At 40.8% G+C, this 21,050-nt stretch overlaps 1 protein-coding gene and 1 pseudogene across 2 annotated transcripts in view; both read left to right on the forward strand.

The window, feature by feature from the left end:
• Positions 1–19,728, forward strand: part of CCDC197 (coiled-coil domain containing 197) — a 33,953-nt gene extending 14,225 nt beyond the window's left edge. For both annotated transcript variants that reach the window (XM_021000246.1, XM_021000250.1), the window contains exons 5-8: positions 7,458–7,630; positions 11,042–11,152; positions 17,319–17,426; positions 19,306–19,728. In XM_021000246.1, the coding sequence (XP_020855905.1) occupies positions 7,458–7,630; positions 11,042–11,152; positions 17,319–17,426; positions 19,306–19,566 (653 nt within the window). In that variant the 3' untranslated portion in view covers positions 19,567–19,728. The remainder of the gene's footprint in view (positions 1–7,457; positions 7,631–11,041; positions 11,153–17,318; positions 17,427–19,305) is intronic.
• LOC110217733 (ubiquitin-conjugating enzyme E2 A pseudogene) lies at positions 4,028–4,554 on the forward strand (annotated as a pseudogene).
• Positions 19,729–21,050: the final 1,322 nt, after the last annotated feature.

Consider the following 21,050-nt stretch of genomic DNA (forward strand, 5'->3'; position numbering starts at 1 on the left):
CTTGCACTAGCCATTGTCAGAATCTAGCTCTACCAAGAAAATCCCAAGTGGGGTCAGTCACAGAGAACCGGGCCCAACTGAAAGGACTGAACAAACAAAAACAAAAACGATAAAAAAGTGGTCAGTGCCTTGGTAAATTTCAATACCTAGGCAGGTTCTAATTCTTAGGTAGTACTAGCTCATAGAGTATTCAGAGATGACGAGTGGACACACATACAATTGCTCATTTCATTCATGACTTAAAAAAAAACTACTCAAGGATTTGTAAATGTTTCTATCCATGCCTTTTTTTGTAAATTAAAAAGATTACGTCAACTCTGTGCACATTGCTGTTTATATCACAGAGAATAAAATCTTCTAATGCACCCTTAAAAAAAGTGGTCAGCAGTCAGAGGATCCTAGTATAGAGTAAGAAGGCACCTTAGAGAGTATCCACTCTAATCCTCTCATTTTACAAATGAAGAAACTGAGGGCCAGATATCTCAAACTCAACATGTACACAACTGAACTCAATGTCTTTGCCTCTGAACCCACTTCGTTTTCTGAACTTCTCTGTTTCTGTCCAGGAGGTCATCCTAACTGCCCTCTCCCTAACTATGAGTGTACCCCAGGTGTGCAACCACAGTGTTTTCCTCAACTCCTCACTCTCACATATCCCCTCAGTCATCAAACCTTTTTTGTTCCACAACATCTCTTCTCCACTCACACTCATCCTCGTCACCTCTCATCCGGATTATTGTAATAACCCAACTCAAGACTCTTCCCCTCTTCAATCCGGCTTTAACAAAGCCACCAAACTGATTTTCCTAAAATACAACTCTGACTGTGTAAGTCCTCTGCTCAGTTTTAGCAAGGTCCCAAATAGTGTAATTAATGAATCTCATGAAGTAGTCATTATTAGAATTTGTATGGCTTATTTCCATTGGACTGGAACAAATAACTATATTTTACATAATGATAAGGGGTAGCTAGGCGGCATAGTGGATAGAGTGCTGGACCTGGAGTCAGGAAGACCTGAGTTCAGTCCACCCTCAGACACTTAATAGCTGTGTGATCCTGAGCAAGTCGCTTAACCCTATTGGCCTCAGTTTCCTCATCTGTAAAATGAGCTGGAGAAGGAAATGGTAAACCATTCCAGTATCTTTGCCAAGAAAACCTCAATTGGGTCCAACAAAGAATCAGACACTACTGAAATGACTGAACAATAAAAACAATATAATTATAACCTCAAATAGTTCAAATTCTAATACAGGCAACCAGTGCATGAGATTCATTATTCACATTAATCAGGACATAACTGTAAGCTCCAGTGACTTCCTATTACCCTCAGGGTCAAATATAAACTACTATGTCATTTAACAACCTGGCCCAAACCTATCTTTCCAAACTTATAGCACATTACTACCCTATACATTAGACATCTAGGTGGCTAAAGCACTAAACCAGGAGTCAGGAAGACCTGAGTTCCAATTCAGCCTTAGATACTTACTAGTTGTGTGACCCTGAGCAAATCACTTTACCTCTGCCTGCCTCAGTTTCCTCAACCATAAAATGGGGGTAATCATAGCACCTACCTCCAAGGGTGGTTGTAAGGCTCAAATGAGATGATATTTGCAAAGTGCTTAGTACAGTACCTGGCACATAGTAAGCTTTTAATAAACACTTCCGTCCTTCATTTCCTCATTTGGTATTTAACATCTAGACCTCGACTCATCTTTCTAGACTTTCTAGTATATTACTACCCCACACACTGGAATCCAGGCAAACTGGCCTTGTTTCTATTGCTCATACATAGCACTCTATCGTCCACCTCCATACTTTGGTATTAGCCATCCGTCATCCCTGGAATGTACTTTTTCCTCACCTCCATCTCTCAGAATTCTTCGTTTACTACTACAAGGCTTAGTTCAAGTATCATCCATACGAGGCTTTTATTAAGCTTCCCAGCTGTTATTGTCTTCCTTTCAAAATCACCTTGTACCGTGTGTGTGTGTGTATGTGCGTGTGTACGTGTGTATGTATGTATATACAACATATACATATGCAGATGTATCGCTGTTGTGTCATTTTCAGTCATATCCAATTCGGTGATTCATTTAAGGTTTTCTTGGCAAAAATACTCCAGCTCATTTGACAGATGAAGAAACTGAGGCAAACAGGGTTAAATGATTTGCTAGTCACATCGTGTCAGATTTGAACTCAGGTCTTCCTAACTCCTGGCCAGGCACTCTGTCCATTGCACCACCTATATTTAGCGTGTGGGACAAAATCAAGAGACACTGATACAAAACAGGGGCACAGATGACTAGTTCCATAACTTATTAGTATAATAGAAAGGAAATAAACTAATAATTAGTAACCAGAAAGATTGGACTCCAAAGAGGTCAGAAAGAATGGGCAGAGGAGGCTGATTTGTGAGGCGAACATTTGTGGGGTTGAACTGGATTGAACTGAAAGCACCCTTTCAAGCCATACCAGTGCCCCCAATTTATTCTTAGCTCACAACACCAGGACTACTGCTGGAAATTGCTAGTGATAACAATTCAGATTTCTACAATGCTTAAAGTTTACAAAGCAGTCCCCAGGACAGCCTTGTGAGCTAGGTAGTACAAATGTCATTTCCATTTCCAAATGAGGAATTGAGGTTCCAAGAAGTTAAATAACTTATTCAGGGTCACTGAGTGTTGGAGTCAAAATCTGAACTCAGTTCTCAAGTCTAGACTCTTTCTACCGTGCCATCTATTTCAGGAACCTCAAGAATTCTGTTTCATAGAGCTTTACAGAGCTGCATAACAGTAAAAAGTGTTGGACAAAAGGGAGGAAGGGAGGAAGAAGGGAAGGAGGAAAAGAAGAAAGGAGGGAGGGAGGAAAGGGAGGAAGGCAGGAAGGAGAGAGAGAACGGAAAGATAAAAAGAAGGAGGGCGCAGCGGATAGAGCACTGGCCCTGGATTCAGGAGGACCTGAGCTCAAATCCGGCCTCAGACACATAACACTTACTAGCTGTGTGACCCTGGGCAAGTCACTTAACCCCATTGCCACCATAAAATAAAAACAAAGAAAAGAAGGGGGAAAAAAGGAGGGAGAGAGGGAGGGAGAGAGGAAGAAATACAATCAGTACTATCAGCATGCTACAGGGTAATTCACTGACCAGAGAAGCTTTTGAATTGTACCTATATGTACATAGGAAAAAGATGGATAATAAATACTTAAAGTTATTGAACATCTCCTACTTACATAACGCTTTGCAGTTTACAATTTGCCTTCCTCACAACATCCGTTTGAGGCAGATAGTATGCATTATCCTCTCCGTTTTATAGATGGGGAAACTGAGCCTGCGAGGGAGGAAGTAACATGTTCAAAGTACCAATAAGTGGCAAGGCGGGGAGCAGAACCGGGGTCTTCTGACGCAAGTTCAGTGTTCTTTCCAAGAGATCACTCTCCCTCTTGGGATTGCTGCTGAAATCAAGAGGTGACGTACGTTAAAGTTCCCTGTAATCAGAAGGCATTTAAATGTCAGCTACTACTGTTGCTGTGCCAGTGATAGGCACCCTGAGAGAAAGTTAATGAAAAGTTGAATGGAATCTCTGCCACCTGGTGGTATTGGCATATAACTGTGAGATTCACAGTCTTCACTAAATGGCAATCTTTTCATGAAGGAGGCAGAAAACAATCTCTAGGAACGAAAATGGTAAAAGCCCATCAGTTGAGTCGGGGTCCAAGTAGGCTGTGTCCCTATCCAGTCCTTCCCCTCTCTCTCTTCTCTTCTTCCTTCTCCCCCTTCCCTTCTTCCCTCTCCCCCTCCTCCTCCCATCCTTCCTCTCCCCCCTTCTTCCTCCTTCTTCTCTCCTCCTCCCCTTCCTTCTCCTCTTCCTCTTCCTCCCTCTCTACTTCTCCTCTTCCCTTTCCCCCTCCTCCCCCTCTTCCCCTCCCCTTCCCCTCCCATCCTCCCTCTCCCATCTTTCCCCTTCCCTCTCTCTCCTCCTGTCTATGCGCCACTCCTGAGCGCACAGCAGTCCACAACCTGTCCACCCTGACCCAGCAGTGACTCATGCGGGACTTCAAGAGACTCCAAAAGACCCCCCCCCACCAGGGTCAATGGAGCCCCATGGGAGAATAACATTATGGCGTGGCGCAGGGTCATTTTCGAGCCGAGGGGACCTGTTTGAAGATGCTGCCTTTAAACCAACAATGGAATTCACAGAAGACTATCCAAACAAGCCATCTTCAGTAAGATTTGTTTCCAAAACGTTTCATCCAAATGTCTATGCAGATGGCAGTATATGCCTGGACATACTTCAAAAGCGTTGGAGTCCAACCTGTGATGTCTCCTCCATTCCGACCTCCACACAGTATTTCTTGGATGAACCCAATTCCAAGAGTCCAGTAAACAACTAGGCTGCTCAGCTATACCAGGGGAACAAGAGAGAATATGAAAAGCGAGTTTCAGCAATAGAACAGAGCTGGCATGATTGTTGACCCAGGACTATACAGACGAACAGTCTAGACATAAGGAAAAAATTTTGTCTGTCACCTGCATTCTTTTCCCATTAGCATCATTACGTTTATTTTGTTGAGAACAAAACACCTGTGATGCTGTTGCCACCTTTCCTTTCAGAAGCTTTCTTTCCTCCTTCCCCTACAAACGTCAGAAAACATCTACCACAAAGTCAAATGTGTTGTAATTGTTGTTTGTCTTTCATTCTCAAAGAGGACCATAGCATCAGGAAGGTAATGCCACGAATTGTAAGTGAATTGGATTTAAGGGAAGGAGGGCTGTGCAAGGTCACCGGACTCACTTTCTCCTCCAGAGCCATCTAGGTCCAATGGCAAGATATAAATCAGGACAATTAAAGACAGCCCCCTATATTGTACTTGGGTTATTTGTAAAAGAATTACTAATATTGAATTCCTTTTTTACGGCACTTCATCTCCAATTTTAGGGTAGTATTAGTATATTGAATGTACTTTCCACTAAACTTTTAAAATTATAATGGTTATACACAAGGATACTTACTTATGCATAGCTTGATAACATGTTTCCATGAACATTTGAAACAAACTGGACTGATTAAACTGAGGATTTAGTGCTAGCAGTTCTTGAGAGTATATGAATTTGAAGCTCTTAGTACTTGAAGAATTTTTTCCACTTAGAATGGAAAACTTGATTCCACACAAAGTAATCCATTTATAAAATTAATCTGGGCTATTCTTGGGAGATGATAAGTTAGTGACAGGATGGAAAATGTTCTCAAATAGGAGCATTGTTTAAAAAAGAAAAGCAAACCATACCCACCCACATTTTCAGGTATCAACTAGAGCTATAATACGGTCCAGTAACAAGATATGACATTGAAGGGAAGATCTGTTGATTTTTGAGGTAGGGAGGTAGACAAACTCCCACTTTGGTTTTTATGTTGGTGAAAATGAGAGATCCATTCTTGGTTTTTAAGGAACAAAGCTGTCCCTATAGTTTTCTCCATCTTTCTTCATAGTTTAAATTACCCAGAAACCAAAGTACCTCTTGCCAAAAAAACATCTTGCTTCTTCACCTTACCCCAATCCTCAGCTACATACTAGCAGTAAGTACACTCAGATTCCCCACAGGCCCCCTCTTTTAGATTCAAAGTCCAGACACCCTTCAATCTAAGGCTGTTTGGACTTTTTGAAAACTGATACGTTTATTATGATAGTGTGAGAAACAGCTTACAAATGTTCTATTTATGTCTATGGTCATCTTTGGCATCTCAGTCCGTTCAAGTAATTTTGCACAAGTAGCCCATGCAAAAAATGCATTTTTCCCAGAAATTGTAAATTAAAAGTAATCTTAAATTTTTTTGAAAGCCTATCAGTTTCCAGATAATCCCTAGGAATGTCTTTAGGGTCAGAGTCCAAGGTGAAGAATATTTCTGTCCTGTATAGCTAGGAACATTTAACTTTGAAAAGGAAATAAAACATCATAATATTCTGACCAAGAGGCTAAAAGTGTGGTGCTTATAATCGCAAAGAAGGAGTCCCAGGAAGATTTTAATCAGAGAAGAAGTCTTCTACTCGAACTCTTCCCAAAATAATGAGAGAATTGTAAAAGGAGACTAAAGGGAGAAGCTTGTAAAACCATAGAACATAGAATGTCATAGCTGGGACAATAAAAATAATAACATCAACAATTCACAGAGACGTCCTAGAGATCACCCAGTTCAATCACCTTACTATCGAATTGACAAAGCTGAAGCCTAGTGAGGTCAAAACCAACCAGCAGCAGAGCTAGAACTGAACCTAGGTCTCATGATTCCTAGACCAATAATAATCATAATCACATCTCGTACTTATACTATATGTCTACTATATGCCAGGCAGAGGCTGCTAAGTAGAGCAGTGGATAGAGTGCTGGGCTTGGAATCAAAAAGACCCATCTTCCTGAGTTCAAATCTGGCCTCAGACACTTACTATCTGTGTGACCCTGGGCAAGCCACTTAACCCTGTTTGCCTCAGTTTCCTCATCTGTAAAATGATCAGGAGAAGGAAATGGCAAATCACTCCAGTATCTTTGCCAAGAAAACCCCAAATGGGGGTCGCAAAGAGTTGGACATGACTGAAAAATGATTGAAAAAAAAGATAAGGCAATCAGGGACGATGGAAACAGGTCAGGTCTGCTGGGACCTGATGAAAAAGGGCACCAAAATCAGTGAAGTATGGTAGGTTTTTTAAAGGGTTCTCATCTGGGTCAAGTAGGACTAGACATTTAGGGATCTGAGTGGTAAATCCAGACATGGTGTGCAGATCAAGATCATATTGTTGTCATTATTATTCAGTCCTTACCATTATGTCTGACTCTGTGACCCCATTCGGGGTTTTCCTGGCAAAGATACTGGAGTGGTTTGCCATTTCCTTCTCTAGCTCATTTTACAGATGAGGAAACTGAGGCAAACAGGATTGAGTGACTTGCTCAGGGTCACCTAGCGAGTAAGTGTCTGAAGCTGGATTGGAACTCAGGAAGACAAGTCTTTCTGATTCTAGACCTGGCTCCACTGAGCCACCTAGCTGCTCCTAGGTTATTAATTCATGAGAGGGAAGGGGAGGGTGAAACCGTTGGGGAATTGGAGGCTAGTTGATACTCAAGGCAAGTTAAATGACTGGCCCAATAGGAAATAATCCAAACTAGGATTTGAGCTCTGGGCTTCTAATTCCTTTCCCAGTGTTCTTTCTATTCTTGGGAAACCAGGAGAAGTTTCAGAATTGGGATGGCATTCCAGGGTCTTGAAAGATGGGTTGGAGGTACACAGACAGAGAAGGAAAGGAGGAAACTTGGGCATGTCAGGCAGAAGGAACTGACTGAGACAAGCCACAATGGCAAGTAAACATGAAGCCTTTTTATGGAACTAGAATAGCCCTTGCATTTCTTTCGCCATAAAAATGATTCCTCTATCTGATAGCACCTTTGATTCTTGGTCCCAATGCAGGCTTTAGAAGCTGGGATTTGAACTCTTCCATAAAGAAAATCATGGACCACTATGAGATGCTTTCCAACACCAACAAGAGATTAATAAAGCAAGTGTCCAGCCTCTCAGATGCCCGCAAGAAAGCCCAGAAAAATCTTGAAGCTTTGCAGCTGAAACACGCCAACAGCACACTTGTAATGCCATCCTGACATGACAGGCAGGGCCCCTGGGCATATTATTTCCAATGAGTTGGGGTATTTAGAAGGCAACCCAGTACCTGCCCTCCCTTGCCCCTACCCCTACTGACCATGAGCAGATGTGAGGTATCAAGTGCAGTGTGCTTCGAATTCCTTGTCTGAAAGTGTTCATAGTTTCCTAGACCTAGAATTAGAAGGTAATTCCCTGGGAAGTAGAACAGCTTATCAAGGCCAGGGTATCTAAAATAAAGGTGTGAACTCCAAAGGCTAGAAAAAAAGTCTGGGCTCCATCATGATAATTTCTTCCATCCTTTAGTAGGAACATGGAATTTAGAACTAGAGGGGGGATCTTTGGAAAAAGGGAACTAGAGGAATAGGGCTAGAAGGAACTTTATAGCATAGAATATGAGTTAGAATAGTGTCAGGGGATGTGCTAGAGCCATCTCAAACCAGCTGAAGAGCTGATTGTTAAATCTTCATTGTGAGCATTTACACTCAGAAAAAGGCAAATGCTACAAATCAGAGTGAGTTATTGTTTTGTTGATTGCCTAGACTTCAGAAAGTGATGGAGAAAATGTTAATAATTCAGATTAAACTGAAAAGTATAAGGTAAAAAGAAAAAAGCATGTCATGTGGCCAGTTGTTAAACATTTACCAGCACACTCCTGGAAAGAGTATTTTAAAAGTATTTAATTTAATCTCCTTATTTCAGAGATAAAGAAACAAAAGCCCACAGTGGTTATGCTAAGTGATCGTAGGGAAGCAAGCTCAAAACCTAAAGCATTAAGCTTAATAATAATAGCAGTAGTAGTAGTAGTAGCAGCAATGGTTCTCATTTGTATAGCCCTTAAAAGTTTGCAAAACACTTTGTACTTATTATATCTTGCATCAGGGAAGTGATTTCATTGGTACAGAGATTACAAGAGAGAAAACTCTACCAATGCAGAATGGCAGATTGCTCTTTAATTTATAATCTTAGGGAAGTTTCCCGGGGGTACTCAAAGACTGCATGACTTGACCAGGTTCACAAAGCTAGTATATGTGAAAGATTATTGGGGCAGCTGGGTGGCACAGTGGATGGAGCACCAGCCCCGAAGTCAGGAGGACCTGAGTTCAAATCCGGGCTCAGGCCAAACACTTGACACTTACTGGCTGTGTGACCCTGGGTAAGCCACTTAACCCCAATTGCCTTTTAAAAAAAATCATTAAATAGGATTTTTCTGGCTCTAAGGCCAGGTCTTTATCCACTATATCTAATGGCCTCTCCTCTCATGCAAGGTTAATAATAATTATTTTAATAATAGCATTTATATAGTGCTTTGTAGTTTGGAAAGTACTTTACATGTTATCTCATGTGGTCCTCAGAACAGCCCTGTGAGGTAAGTGCTGTTATTATCCCTATTTTACAGGTGAGGAAACTGAGGCAGATAGAGGTTAAGTGACTTGCCCAGGGTCACACAGCTAGCAAGCTTAATAATTCATTAAATCTCAGAGCCAAAAGCAACCTTAGAAAGCATCTAGGCCAGCTCCTTCATTTTACAAATGAGGGAACTAAGGACAAAAAGACAAAGTCATTTATCCAAAGGCATTAAGAGAATTAGTGGCAAGGACAGGACTTGAGCCCAAGGATTCCAGCTCCAAAAGGGGCCAGCAGAGGATGAGATGGACAGTTAATGTCATGCAATCAATGAACATGACCTTGGACAGACTGGGAGACAGTGGAGTTTGGAAGGGCCTGGAGTGCTATGGTCCATGGGGTCGTGAAGAGTCATGACCAAACAAAAAAATTCTGACTCCAAGTCTAGGCTCTTTCTGCAATCACATTCACACATCATTTTTATGCCAGCAGAGAGCATTTCAGTCCTAGAAGGAGGTGGGGGAGGGAAGGAGATATTTTAAGACTGGAGGAAGTTCTCCCATATTTCTTAAGTCCATTTATGGGACTGTCTACAACCTCCATGCATAGGGCCAAGCTTGTGGAGCAGACATGTGTTAAATGATGACCTTGGGCGGATAACCGACTGGGACCACTTCTATTTGTCATGCCTGTGTCTAGATATGAAGCCCTAGAAAGGTTGAGGAAACTTGCCCAATACATAGGCTGGCATTAAGAATAGAATAGAATAATGCTATTGAAAAAACATCTACTGAGCACCTGATACATGTGTTGCTATGCTAAAAGTTCTAAGAAAAACCCTATTCCAGGCCTTTCTTTCAGTATCAACTCTGCAATTTAGACTGTTGCCTGGGGCACTGAGAGGTTAAATAACTTACTTGGTGTCAAAAGCCAAAATGTGTCAGAAAAAGGACTGATTTCAACTCAGATCTTCCTAATTCCAAACTGGCTTTCTATCCACTAGGCCATGTTACTAATAGGACGGCTAAATCAGGCATAGATAGATAGATAGATAGATAGATAGATAACAAATAAATATGTGGATAGATAAACAAATGAATGAATGAATGAATAAACAGCTGAATAGATGAATTAATTAATATACAAATAGGTATAGATAGATAATGAATAGATGATGATATGATAGATAAATAGATGAATAAATATATATTTATATTTGATTTCTTTATATATAAATATATAATTGATTCAATGCATTTATATATTTATATAATATATTTTTATTATGTGTTGTATATAAATATAAATAGATTAATAAATAAATGAATAGATAAATTACTGAATTAATTAGTTAATAGATAAATAGGTAGACAGATAAGTGGATGAATAAATAGCTAGATAAATGAATAAACAGCTGAACAATTAATTAATTAATAATTACATAATATAATTATAATATAAAATAATATGATATATAATGGATATGTGATATAATAATTAATTAATAGCAATTAATTAAACAATTAATAGATAGATCGTAACTTTAGAGGGACATAAGCAAAGCAAAAGGCTAGGGAAGTATAGAAATCACATAGAGGGCAGATTAAATTTGTTCTGTGGTCCCGGAGGGCAAAATTAGGCCCGAAAGGAAGAAATTACAGAGAGGCAGAGCTGAGCCCAACACAAGCAAAATCTTCTACTTTGCAATTAGAACCTTTCTCATGTAGCCTAACTAAATATCTTCAGGCGAAGAGTAGGCCATTACTTGCAGCAGATTCGTAGAAGGGACTCCTGTTCAAATACAGGTTGGACTGAGTGATCTCTAAGGTCCCTTCCAGGCCTAGAGCTGTCTGATCCTGTGGTATCTGACTGGAGAGAATCAGGAAAGGCTTAATGGACATAAAAGTAATTGAGTTGGGCCTTAATATAAAACAGAAAAGGGAAGAAGGGATCCCTAGAGAAGGGAACTAAAGTTTTGGAGGGTTTTTTGGTAGATGCTAGCACCTTGTGGAACTTTTAGATGTGAACCCATTCTCATTTACATACCCTAGGTCCTGAATACTGAGCTCTCAACTTTGCAAAAGAAATTGGATGAGGTCAAGGAAAAAAACAGAGAGATGAAAATGAATGTACAGATAAAGAAAAGTATCTCAAAAGATGGTGTAAGTCTATGGGCTCTGTGGGTTACCCATAAAATAGACTGCATTTGTAAAGCACTTTTCTCAGAGCAACCCTCTATGAGGCACCTAGTGCAAATTTATTCCCATTTTATAGAAGAAGAAATTGAGACTCAAAGAAACAGCCCCACTTGTCCACAGTCACACAGCTAGGATTCATAGAATTCAAATCCTGGTCTCTTGTGTTGAGCCCTGGAATATTTTCCACTAAAACATTCTCCTTCCATATATTCCTCTAAAACCCCAATGAAACTGACATTGCAAGTTAAATAATAATAATCCTTACATTTGTCTAGTGCTTTTCACTTTTCACAGCAATTCCACATTCATTTTCATATTTTTATCCTCATAATAACTTTGTAAGGAAGGCAGAGAAAGGATCTATTATTCCCACTTTACCAATGAATAAACTGAGTCCAAGAGACACTAAGTAATTTGCTCAAAAATCACACAGTGAGGAAGGAGCAGAGCTAGGACTCCAACCCAGGTTTCCTAGTTCCTTAGCCAAGAGAAGTTCTTTTTAAAAAATTTTTAAACGTATTTTCTATTACATAGGGCAACTAAATGGTGTAGTAGGTAGAGCACAGGGCTGGGAGTCAGGAAGGTTCATCTTCCTAAATTCGAATATGACCTCAGACACTTACAAACTGTGTGACCCTGGGCAAGTCACTTAACTCTGCCTCAGTTTCCTCATCTGTAAAATGAGCTACAGAAGCAAATGGCAAACCACCCCAGTATCTTTGCCAAGAAAACCCCAAATAGGATCATAAAGAGTCAGACAGGACTGAAATGACTGAACAACAACAATATTTTATTAATATGAATTTGACAAACATGAACATTTTCTTATACAGAGAACAGAAGAAGAGGATTGTATATTACTCCAAGAAACTCTATTATATAGCACTTGGGGTTGTCGGGGATTTTTTTAAGTACATACGAAGTTTGTTCCAATATTACCCTACACGTCAGGGTCCCCTTCTGAATATCCTGCTATCTTCTGTGCATTTTTTTTAAGTTTTATTGATGTTTTTTTTTTCAATACTTCTCCACTCCTGCCTCGTAAACCCAAATTAAAAGCCTCCCTTTAAACAAATGTAGTAAGGTAAAGCAAACACATGCACTGGCTGTGTTTACAATGTGTGTCTCATTCTGCCCAGCATACCTATCATCAATCCTTCTGGAGTCATGATTGGCCATCAAGAAGACAATCGTCTTTCCTGACAACATCACACTCATTGATAAATCGTCCTCTTGATTCTGCTCATTTCACTCACTATACAAGTCCCCTTTGGTTTATCTGAACCTGTTCTTTTCATTATTTACAGTGTAATAACATTTCATTATGCTCGTGTACCATTATTTATTCAGTCATTCCAAATTTGATGGGCGCTCATATTGTTTCCAGTTTCTTTTTTTCTTGAACAAAAAATCTTATCATAAATATTTTCCCTCTTTATTTGATCTTTATAGTATAGGCCCAGTGATGTTATCACTGCATCAAAAGATATGCACAGTTTAATATTTTTTGAGTATTTCACCAAACTGCTTTTCAGAATGACTAATTCAGAGTGTCACAGATACTCTGTTAGCACATTTATCTTTCCACGGATTCTCTAACGATTGTCATTTTCCCTTTTTGTCATCTTTGCCAATCTGATGGGTATGAGGTGGAACCTCTGAGTTGTTATCATTTACATTTCTCTTATTATTAGGGATTTGGAGCATCTTTATATGGTTATTGATAGCTTGCTTTTCTTCTTTTGAGAACTAACTATCCATATCCTTTGGCCAATTATCTGTTGGTGAGTGACTGTAATTGTATCTTTGAATCACTATTAGACCATATTAGACCTTAATCACATACATTTGTATAAAATTTTTCTTCTGATTCCAACCATATTGATTTTATTTGTACAAAACTTTTTAAGTTTACGTGATCAGAACTGTCCATTTTATCCCCATGATCATCTGTTCACTACCCCCACTGGCTGCGTAATCACTTTCAGACATAGTTTTACTAAAAACTGCTTTGTTGGACATGCAGTCTCTGCCATATTGGTGCTCCCACTCCCATCCTGGGTTGTTATGGGGCTTCTTTTAATTTCCAGCTCTGACTTCATTTGAAGTTGTTGGCTATCTCTTCCTCATGAAAAGAATGAGCTCTGTGATGCACTTTTCCTTCAAAATCAGGTGTGTTTTTTATAACTCCTTTTTAAAAAGGTACCCTTCCCACAGCTGCAAGATCAGATACAACCCTAACGAAAAAAATATTTCTTGCCTTTTTTTTTTTCCTTTCTGAAAGCGCTGGTCTATTTCTAGGCTCTTGGCTAGAGGACATTTCACCTCCAGTGGGCGTTTCTTCATCCAGATACCCAGTTCATCTGGACAAAGAGCAGGGTCCTCATGCTAGCTAACATCCTCAGGCCTAGTCTTTTCTTTGGACTCAGTTTCCTGGTCAGAGACTTGAATGTCTGTCAGAGACTTCACTCCCCTTGGTAGTAACCATTCTCTGCATCTCCTGCTTTAAATCTCTGGAGCCAAGACTATCATAATCCCAGCCAGGGCTCTTCACTTCGGATTTCTTGAAATGTAGCTCTGAAAAGACAGGCTTCTAAAAGCCCATTGTGTTTTAAATGGAGCTACTTGACTCCGCCTTAAAACCCAAATCACTCTGGCTTTTGTAGAATGGCCGAAAATAGCCCCAACCCAAGCCTCTGTGGCTCACAGTTTAGGGTTTGATGACTTAGATTAAGCGTAAATAGCAGTTCTATTCTGGTTTGTCCAGAAACTTTGAAGGTGTTCCTCTCCTAGGTTGATATCTTGGTGATGGTAAATTAAACCATCTTTTGTCTCAACTCTTTCCTAGCCTTTAGTCATTAAATGGGCAAGGCCTCAGACATACTGAGACCTAGAAAAGACCTTAATTTAGAAGACCAAGGTCAACCCACTGCATTCCAGGCCATCACCAGTCATCTTGACCTTTGTCTTGCCACTGGACTTCAATGACTGGAGGAGAGAGTGAGGCCCATGATTTTGGGAAACCCTGTGTTGTACCAAGAAATCAGCGAGCAAGACCCAGATGTAATTTAAAATATGGATTTATTAGCGCGTGGCTGCAAGGGGTATGCACACCCAAATCAAGCAGCCCCGATCAGGAGTCAAGCTAGGGTTTATATGGAAAAGAGCATGGGAAAAAAATGCCAGGAACACTGATGAGGTAATCCAAAGGTGCAGGTGTCTGGGGGGGGGGCTATGGATGGGAAAGTACAGGGAATATACCAGTCAGGGAGGGAGATGGATCTTTGGAGTCTGGCAGGAGGAAGAGTCCTTGGGCTGGTCAAGGGCACCCTTCTCCCTCTGTCTTGATGAGAGAATGCTCTGCAACAAGGGAAAGCTTTCTCACAACATAGGAACTTACTGAGGAATTGGGAGGCTTCCAGAGACATGATCTGAGGGCTGGGGCCTGAGCAGCCCAGCTCTGTGTAGCTGTACCAGGGAGAGAGATAAGGGTTGTACTGAGGCCCATGCATGAATAACTGCTAGGCACAGTGTCCTTGGGCTGGGGAATGGTCACTGTCAGAGACAGTGTTTCTGAGACTAGGGAGAAATTGGGGCACAAATACAAGCACAAGCACCCAAGCACCCCATTATTACAGGTCAGGGATCACACAAACCAGACCAGGTGTCCTGGTCTCTGGTATAAACATAATTATCTAAAGCAATTATATTGCAAGCTTTCTTATCCATTTGCGTTGGAGGTATGGGCTGTGCTGAGCTATGCAAGAGTACATTTCACTATTGTTTAGATTTAGAAGGAAAGAGGTCTGGGGCAAGATTAAGCAGTAATTTCTGCTTTCCATGGCTTAAAGGGCCCTACTACCTAAATGGTAAAATAATGTTCTGCATTACACCTTCCCCACTCATGAGCAAGTCAGGACATCAATCTCATGATGTCATTGGTACTCTCAAGAAGGAAGGATCAATGGGGCAGGTAGGTGGCACAGTGCATAGAGCACCAGCCCTGAAGTCAGGAGGACCTGAGTTCAAATCCGGCCTCAGACCACACACTTGACACTTATTAGCTGTGTGACCCTGGACAAGTCACTTAACCCCAAATACCCAAAATAAAAAAAGAAAGAAGGATCAATAATAATGGCACCTCACCTAATAACTACCAAATAGCGCTGGGACTTGAGGTGCCCCGTTTTCCAACTCTAAACCTCTTCTATTTTGCCATGTAAGTGAACATGGAAAAGATTCACACACACACACACACAAAAAAAAAAAAAACAGCTGACGTAAAATGTTACTCATTGTCTCTTCTACTTGTTGATGAATTTGGTTCAGTTGTGTCCAACTCTCCATGACTCCATTTGGGGTTTTCTTGGCAAAGATACGAAAGTGGTTTGCCATTTCCTCCTCCAGTTCATTTTACAGTTGAAGAACTGAGGCAAATAGAGTTAAGTGTCTTGCCCAGGGTCACATAGCTAGTAAGTGTCTGCGGCCGAATTTGAACTCAGGTCCTCCTAACTCCAGGAGTAGAGCTCTATCTACTATGCCACTGCCAATCAAAAACCTAAAGGAATTTAATCTCAACCTTCCATGTAAAATGGGGTCGATAATACCCATAGAACTACCTTAGAGGAGTGGTTATGAGAATAGAATGAGAAAGCCATGTGTGTGAAGTGCTTTGTAAATACCCAAATACCATTCAGGGAGTCCCAAAAACCTTAATGCAGTTTTAAGTTTTAGTAGCTTAAAGCTGGAGACATCTTGTATAACTGTGCTATACCATAGTGAATTTGAAGGACAGTAGAGAGGAGGAGATCTGGCTGGCACCTGATTGTGGAAAGTGGCAAATGCCAAGATCAGATTCCATGGGCAATGGGGAGCCAGTGAGGGCTTGGGAGTCAAAGAGTGATGTTATCAGAGCAGTAAGTTTAGAAAGATTACTCAAGCCCTCTATCTCTACGATGCATGCCTGGCTTCTTAGTACATTAAAGTAGGAAGGAGCCTCAGAGATCATCTGGTCCAATCTTCTCATTTTACAAATGAGAAAAATGGGGCCAAAGTTAGGAACAGACTAACTCAACCACCACACAGTAAGAGGCAGAGCCAAGATTAGAACCCAGTACTGCTAACTCCAAATCCAGTGTTCTTTCTACTGCCTCCAGAAGAAGGTATGTGGCTCAGAGCAACATAGTCCTTCGTACAAATGGGTCTTCATTGTCCCAGAAAAATCCTTTTGAAGGTACCAAAGAAAAAAATCATGTTTTCTCCACCATTTCTGTAAATACTTGATGCTTTATCTTTCTGCTGTCATAAAAAGGCAGGAGCAGTGAAAAGACACAAAACTATGTGACTCTGGACAAATCAGTTCACCTCCCCAGGCTCAGTTTCCTCACATGTAAAATGGGGATAACAATACTTGTACTATCTAATCCATGGGGTTAATTGTAATTGATGGGGTATGGGCCCAAGTCAATACCTTTGCCCTTTGCACCAAAAAAGAATTTGGGTCCCATTTGTCTACTGGCCCCAGAAAACCCTTAAACTTCCTTTGACCTCACTCTAGTCTCAGATGGTTGCCTGAGGCTATACTCTACTCAACTGGCCTTTCCTTATCTCATATTCTTATTCTGATCTCTCTCTATCTCTCTAAGAAGCCTAGTCTTTGAGCCTAGTATAGACCCCATACAACCTCTTCCTTGTCTTCCCCACAACCTCCCAGACACTCCAAGTCACCCAGATCCTCTTTCCAGTCCCTCCTCCTAACACCCCAAAATTATGTGACTATATATAAGATTCATTTTGGCCCCCACTTAGACGCTGAGATTTCCTCATGCCCACTCCTCTTTACGGGCATCACTAATGTTCAGATTCCTTAAGAGTCTGGTCCATATGGCCCATCTCTAATAAAACTTTGTCTCTGGCTGAAAGAAGATTTGGGTTGAATTCATTCAAGCAGGGCCCTCTGTGCTGTGATTCCAGGGTCCTAGCACCCCAAGAATCTAGACCTCATCAGTGATAGAGTTTTATAATCTACAAAGTACTATAGAAAGGTGACTCTACTATGACCATTTGAACATACAATCTAGGAAAGCTACCCTTTGCACCCAGGTATTACATCTTCTTTTTCTCCCCACAGGACCAACATCTAGGGACAGCCATCACTAACCTGGCAGAGCAGTGCCAAATCCAACATTATGGTCCTTTAAAACAATTGGACTTATGCTGCAAACTGGAAATGATTCAGGTGAGTGAAATGAAATCTGCCTTTGGGCAAAGTAGCAGAGTAGAAAGAGTGGATTCTGGATTCAGAAGGTCTAGGTTTGAATCCCAGCTCTGACTGTGCAGCTGGATAACCAGGGACCAGCCACTTCACTCTGGACCTCAGTTTCCTCATTTGTAAAATTAGAAGTAGAAAGCTCTCATCAGTTTGTTTTGAGTAAAGTACAAGAGTGACAAATCTGAGACTTACATATAAAGGTGACCTTTGCAACTGTCTTCTGATTGTAACAACCCCACAAAGTTCCCAAGATATACCAACAGCTGCTTCCCCACCATCCATCAGTCACATGATGTAGCCCCTTGTTGACCCACATCCAATATGCAATAATGGGCACAGAAATCACATCTTATTTGTTATCTTTGTATTTCCTTAAGCATGTCAATAGGGCCTTGGACATATAATAGGTACCCCAAAAGGGGGGAAAAGTGGTAGATTGGAAAGAGCACAAGTTGTAGAGAAAGAAGACTTTAAATCTTTCCTCTGTCACATAATCCATGTGAAACCTAGGACGAGTCGATGAATCTCCCTAGGCCTCCCTTTTCCTCATTTGCAAAATGATGAGGATTAGACCAGATGGCCTCTACAATCCCTTCCAGCTCTAGAGTTAGGATGCTCTAATCACAACCACCCACGCTTCTCACAATCTCTGAGACCAAAGGGAAGAATCTGTGGAATCATCAAACATAGAACATCATAGCAAGAATGACATTAAGGGGGGGCAGCTAGTTGGCGCAGTGGATAGAGCTCCAGACTTGGAGTCAGGAGGACCTGAGTTCAAATCTGGCCTCAGACGCATAACACTCACTAGCTGTGTGACCCTGGGCAAGTAAGTCACTTAACCTCAATTGCCCAGAACTTTTATTTCAATAAATTTTCATCATAATTAGGAAAGAAGTTTTGCAAAAATACAACATGCAATTTATAAGAGGGAAGCAGTTCAGGGATTAAGGTCATGGATTCTGGAGGTCCTGTCCATCTATGGAGTGCTGATCCAGGTAGAAAGAAACTGGGTTTATTGGATATAACACAAAGAACTTGGTTTTGGAATTGAAGTAACTGAGTTTGAATCTCACTACTACTCGTGTGACCTCACTTCTGCCTCATTAGAACCCCTAATTTCCTTCAAGGTTCATCTCAAGGTGCTATCACCTATAGGAAACATTTCCCATTTATTAACTGGGAAATTATTATTTTTCCTTTCTCAAATTAACAGGTATACTTACCTGTGTTTAGTTCTATAGCAAGCACTCCCCATCACACATATACATTTAACAATCCCCACCCCTACCCCTTGCAGGAAGGGCCTGTTTTTTACTGTCTCTTTGAATACCCAATAATTGCATAATGAATTGAACAGAATTAAATTCTAAGTCAAAGCACTGAAGTGAAACTTAGAAGACACAGGTTCTACTCCTAGCCTTAGCACTTAAAATGTGTAAGTTTGTGACCTTGGGCAAAATCATTTTACCTCTCTGAGCCTCAGTTCCTCACCTGTAAAGCATCAGATCTAGACTAGACTTTTTCCTTAAGACACCCTTACAATTCTAATCTTATGTCCTATGTCCCAACTTTCTAAAGTCACTTTCAACACTAATGTGCCATGTTAACATGCCATATCTGTATTCTAAGGTCTCTGCCATCCCTAACATTCTGTGCTCTAAGATCTCTTACAGATCTAAAGTTTTCTATTTTATTTTCTAGTTCTAGATATTTTTTTAAGTTCTAAGGGAAAGGAAGAACAGTGAGCATAGGCTGGAGTAACTAAGGAAGGTTTCACAAAGGAAATCATACATGGATAAGATCCTATGAGAGAGATTTTTTTGTGTTTTTTTTTCACTCCCAGGAATTTATATTGGATAAAATGAAGACCAAAAAATTAGCTGAATCTCAAATGTTCTGGAATGGGGAACTCATAAAAAGTTACCCACAGAAGATTCAAGAACTGGGCAAAAGGAAGTCAGCAGACAGAATTTCATCTCGAGCTTCTCCTGGAGCCCCTATAAGCAAAATAACTGTTCCCCAGGTGGAAATTGCCGTTAGACTGCCCACACCACAAGCTCACTGCCTCAAGCCTCTGAACCTTCCCAAGAGCCAGGAGGTCTAAGAATGCTGTTTTTCCTTTCCTTGCTCACATAATTTAAGATGCATAGTATGTCCATACTCTTCTAAAGCTTGACACAAGTCAACAGGTTGGGATGCCTAAAGAAAGACTCTCAAAAGCTAAAAATAGTCAGCTTCCCTGGATAACAATAAATTGGGGAATCGGTCTTGGGTAAAAACATTTTCTGCTCCTGTGAAAAGAGTCAGACAAGCAGTATGGGATAGGAATGGAAAGGATTTGGGAGGCCTTGGTTTTAAACCAATCTACTTCCCCTAACTAGCAAATCATTTCATGTCAAACGAAGGAGTTAGATCTGATGGGCCCCTCAGGTTCCTTCTATCTCTAGAGCAGTGAGAAGTAACTTGCCCAGGCTTACACAACTAGTATGTTTCAGGGACACACTTGAACCCAAGTCTTGTTGGCTTAAAGCCAACTTTTTACCCATTATACCAACTCCCTTTATATCTCCTAAAGTGTCCAGAAAGGCATACTGCCTGCCTTCAAGACTGGCTCTCTATCCACCATGCCATACTAAAATATAAATTACAATACAAATATAAATACTTTGTTATATATTACATAATATATGTTGTATATATTACAATATAGTATATTATATATCATATATTACAATATAAAATATAACTATAAATTAGAATATAGATCCTTCCTATCAAGAATCTCCTCCGAGGGGCAGCTAGGTGGCAGAGGGGTAGCTAGGTGACGCAGTGGATAGAGCACTGGCCCTGAAGTCAGGAGGACCTGAGTTCAAATGCAGCCTCAGACCAAATACTTGACACTTACTAGCTGTGTGACCCTGGGCAAGTCACTTAACCCCAACTGCCTAACAAAATAAAGATAATTTTTTAAAAAATCTCCTCCCTTAGAAGGTTGCCTTTCAGGATTAATTAAGTTTGCAAAATAATTAGAAGAATGTTCTATCAATAGTCTATGAGTATTCTATGAGTAAATTAAAGCAGCCTACCTGAGCCAGAATGGTACGTGCCAGGGTGAAGGATTTTGATCAGATGCCCTTGTAAATCTGGCATGAGAGAACCTGGTCCTTCTTAGAGAAAGCTGGCCTTCTGCTAAGGAGCCCCCAGTAACAGGGTGCTGAGGAACTTCTCTCCTGCATATGGACAGCTGCCTCCCTCAGAGGTTTTTTGACAGATGTGTGGCTGATTGGGAATGTCAGATTGAGTCATAGGACCTCCCTTTTTCCATCCTTAGAAAGGGATAATAACCCAAGTTGCCTCATTCGTGGGGCAGGGCGGGGTTCTGGTAGTGGAGAGGGGGGAAGAAGGCCCAGAGAGAGGACTCACTTCAGTTCAGAGAGCAGGGCATCAAATTAACTCCCCCATCCCATTCTGATAGTGCCTGGACTGCTAATCTATCTCTTTCCACCTTTGTATTATATTTGTAATATTATTTCTAAGATATCCCTGAGGGGCAGCTGTGGTATTAAAAAAACACTGAGGAGCAGAAAA

This window comes from Phascolarctos cinereus, unplaced genomic scaffold (genome assembly GCF_003287225.1).
Source record: "Phascolarctos cinereus isolate Bilbo 61053 unplaced genomic scaffold, phaCin_HiC Scaffold_3;HRSCAF=262, whole genome shotgun sequence".
Lineage (NCBI taxonomy): Eukaryota > Metazoa > Chordata > Mammalia > Diprotodontia > Phascolarctidae > Phascolarctos > Phascolarctos cinereus.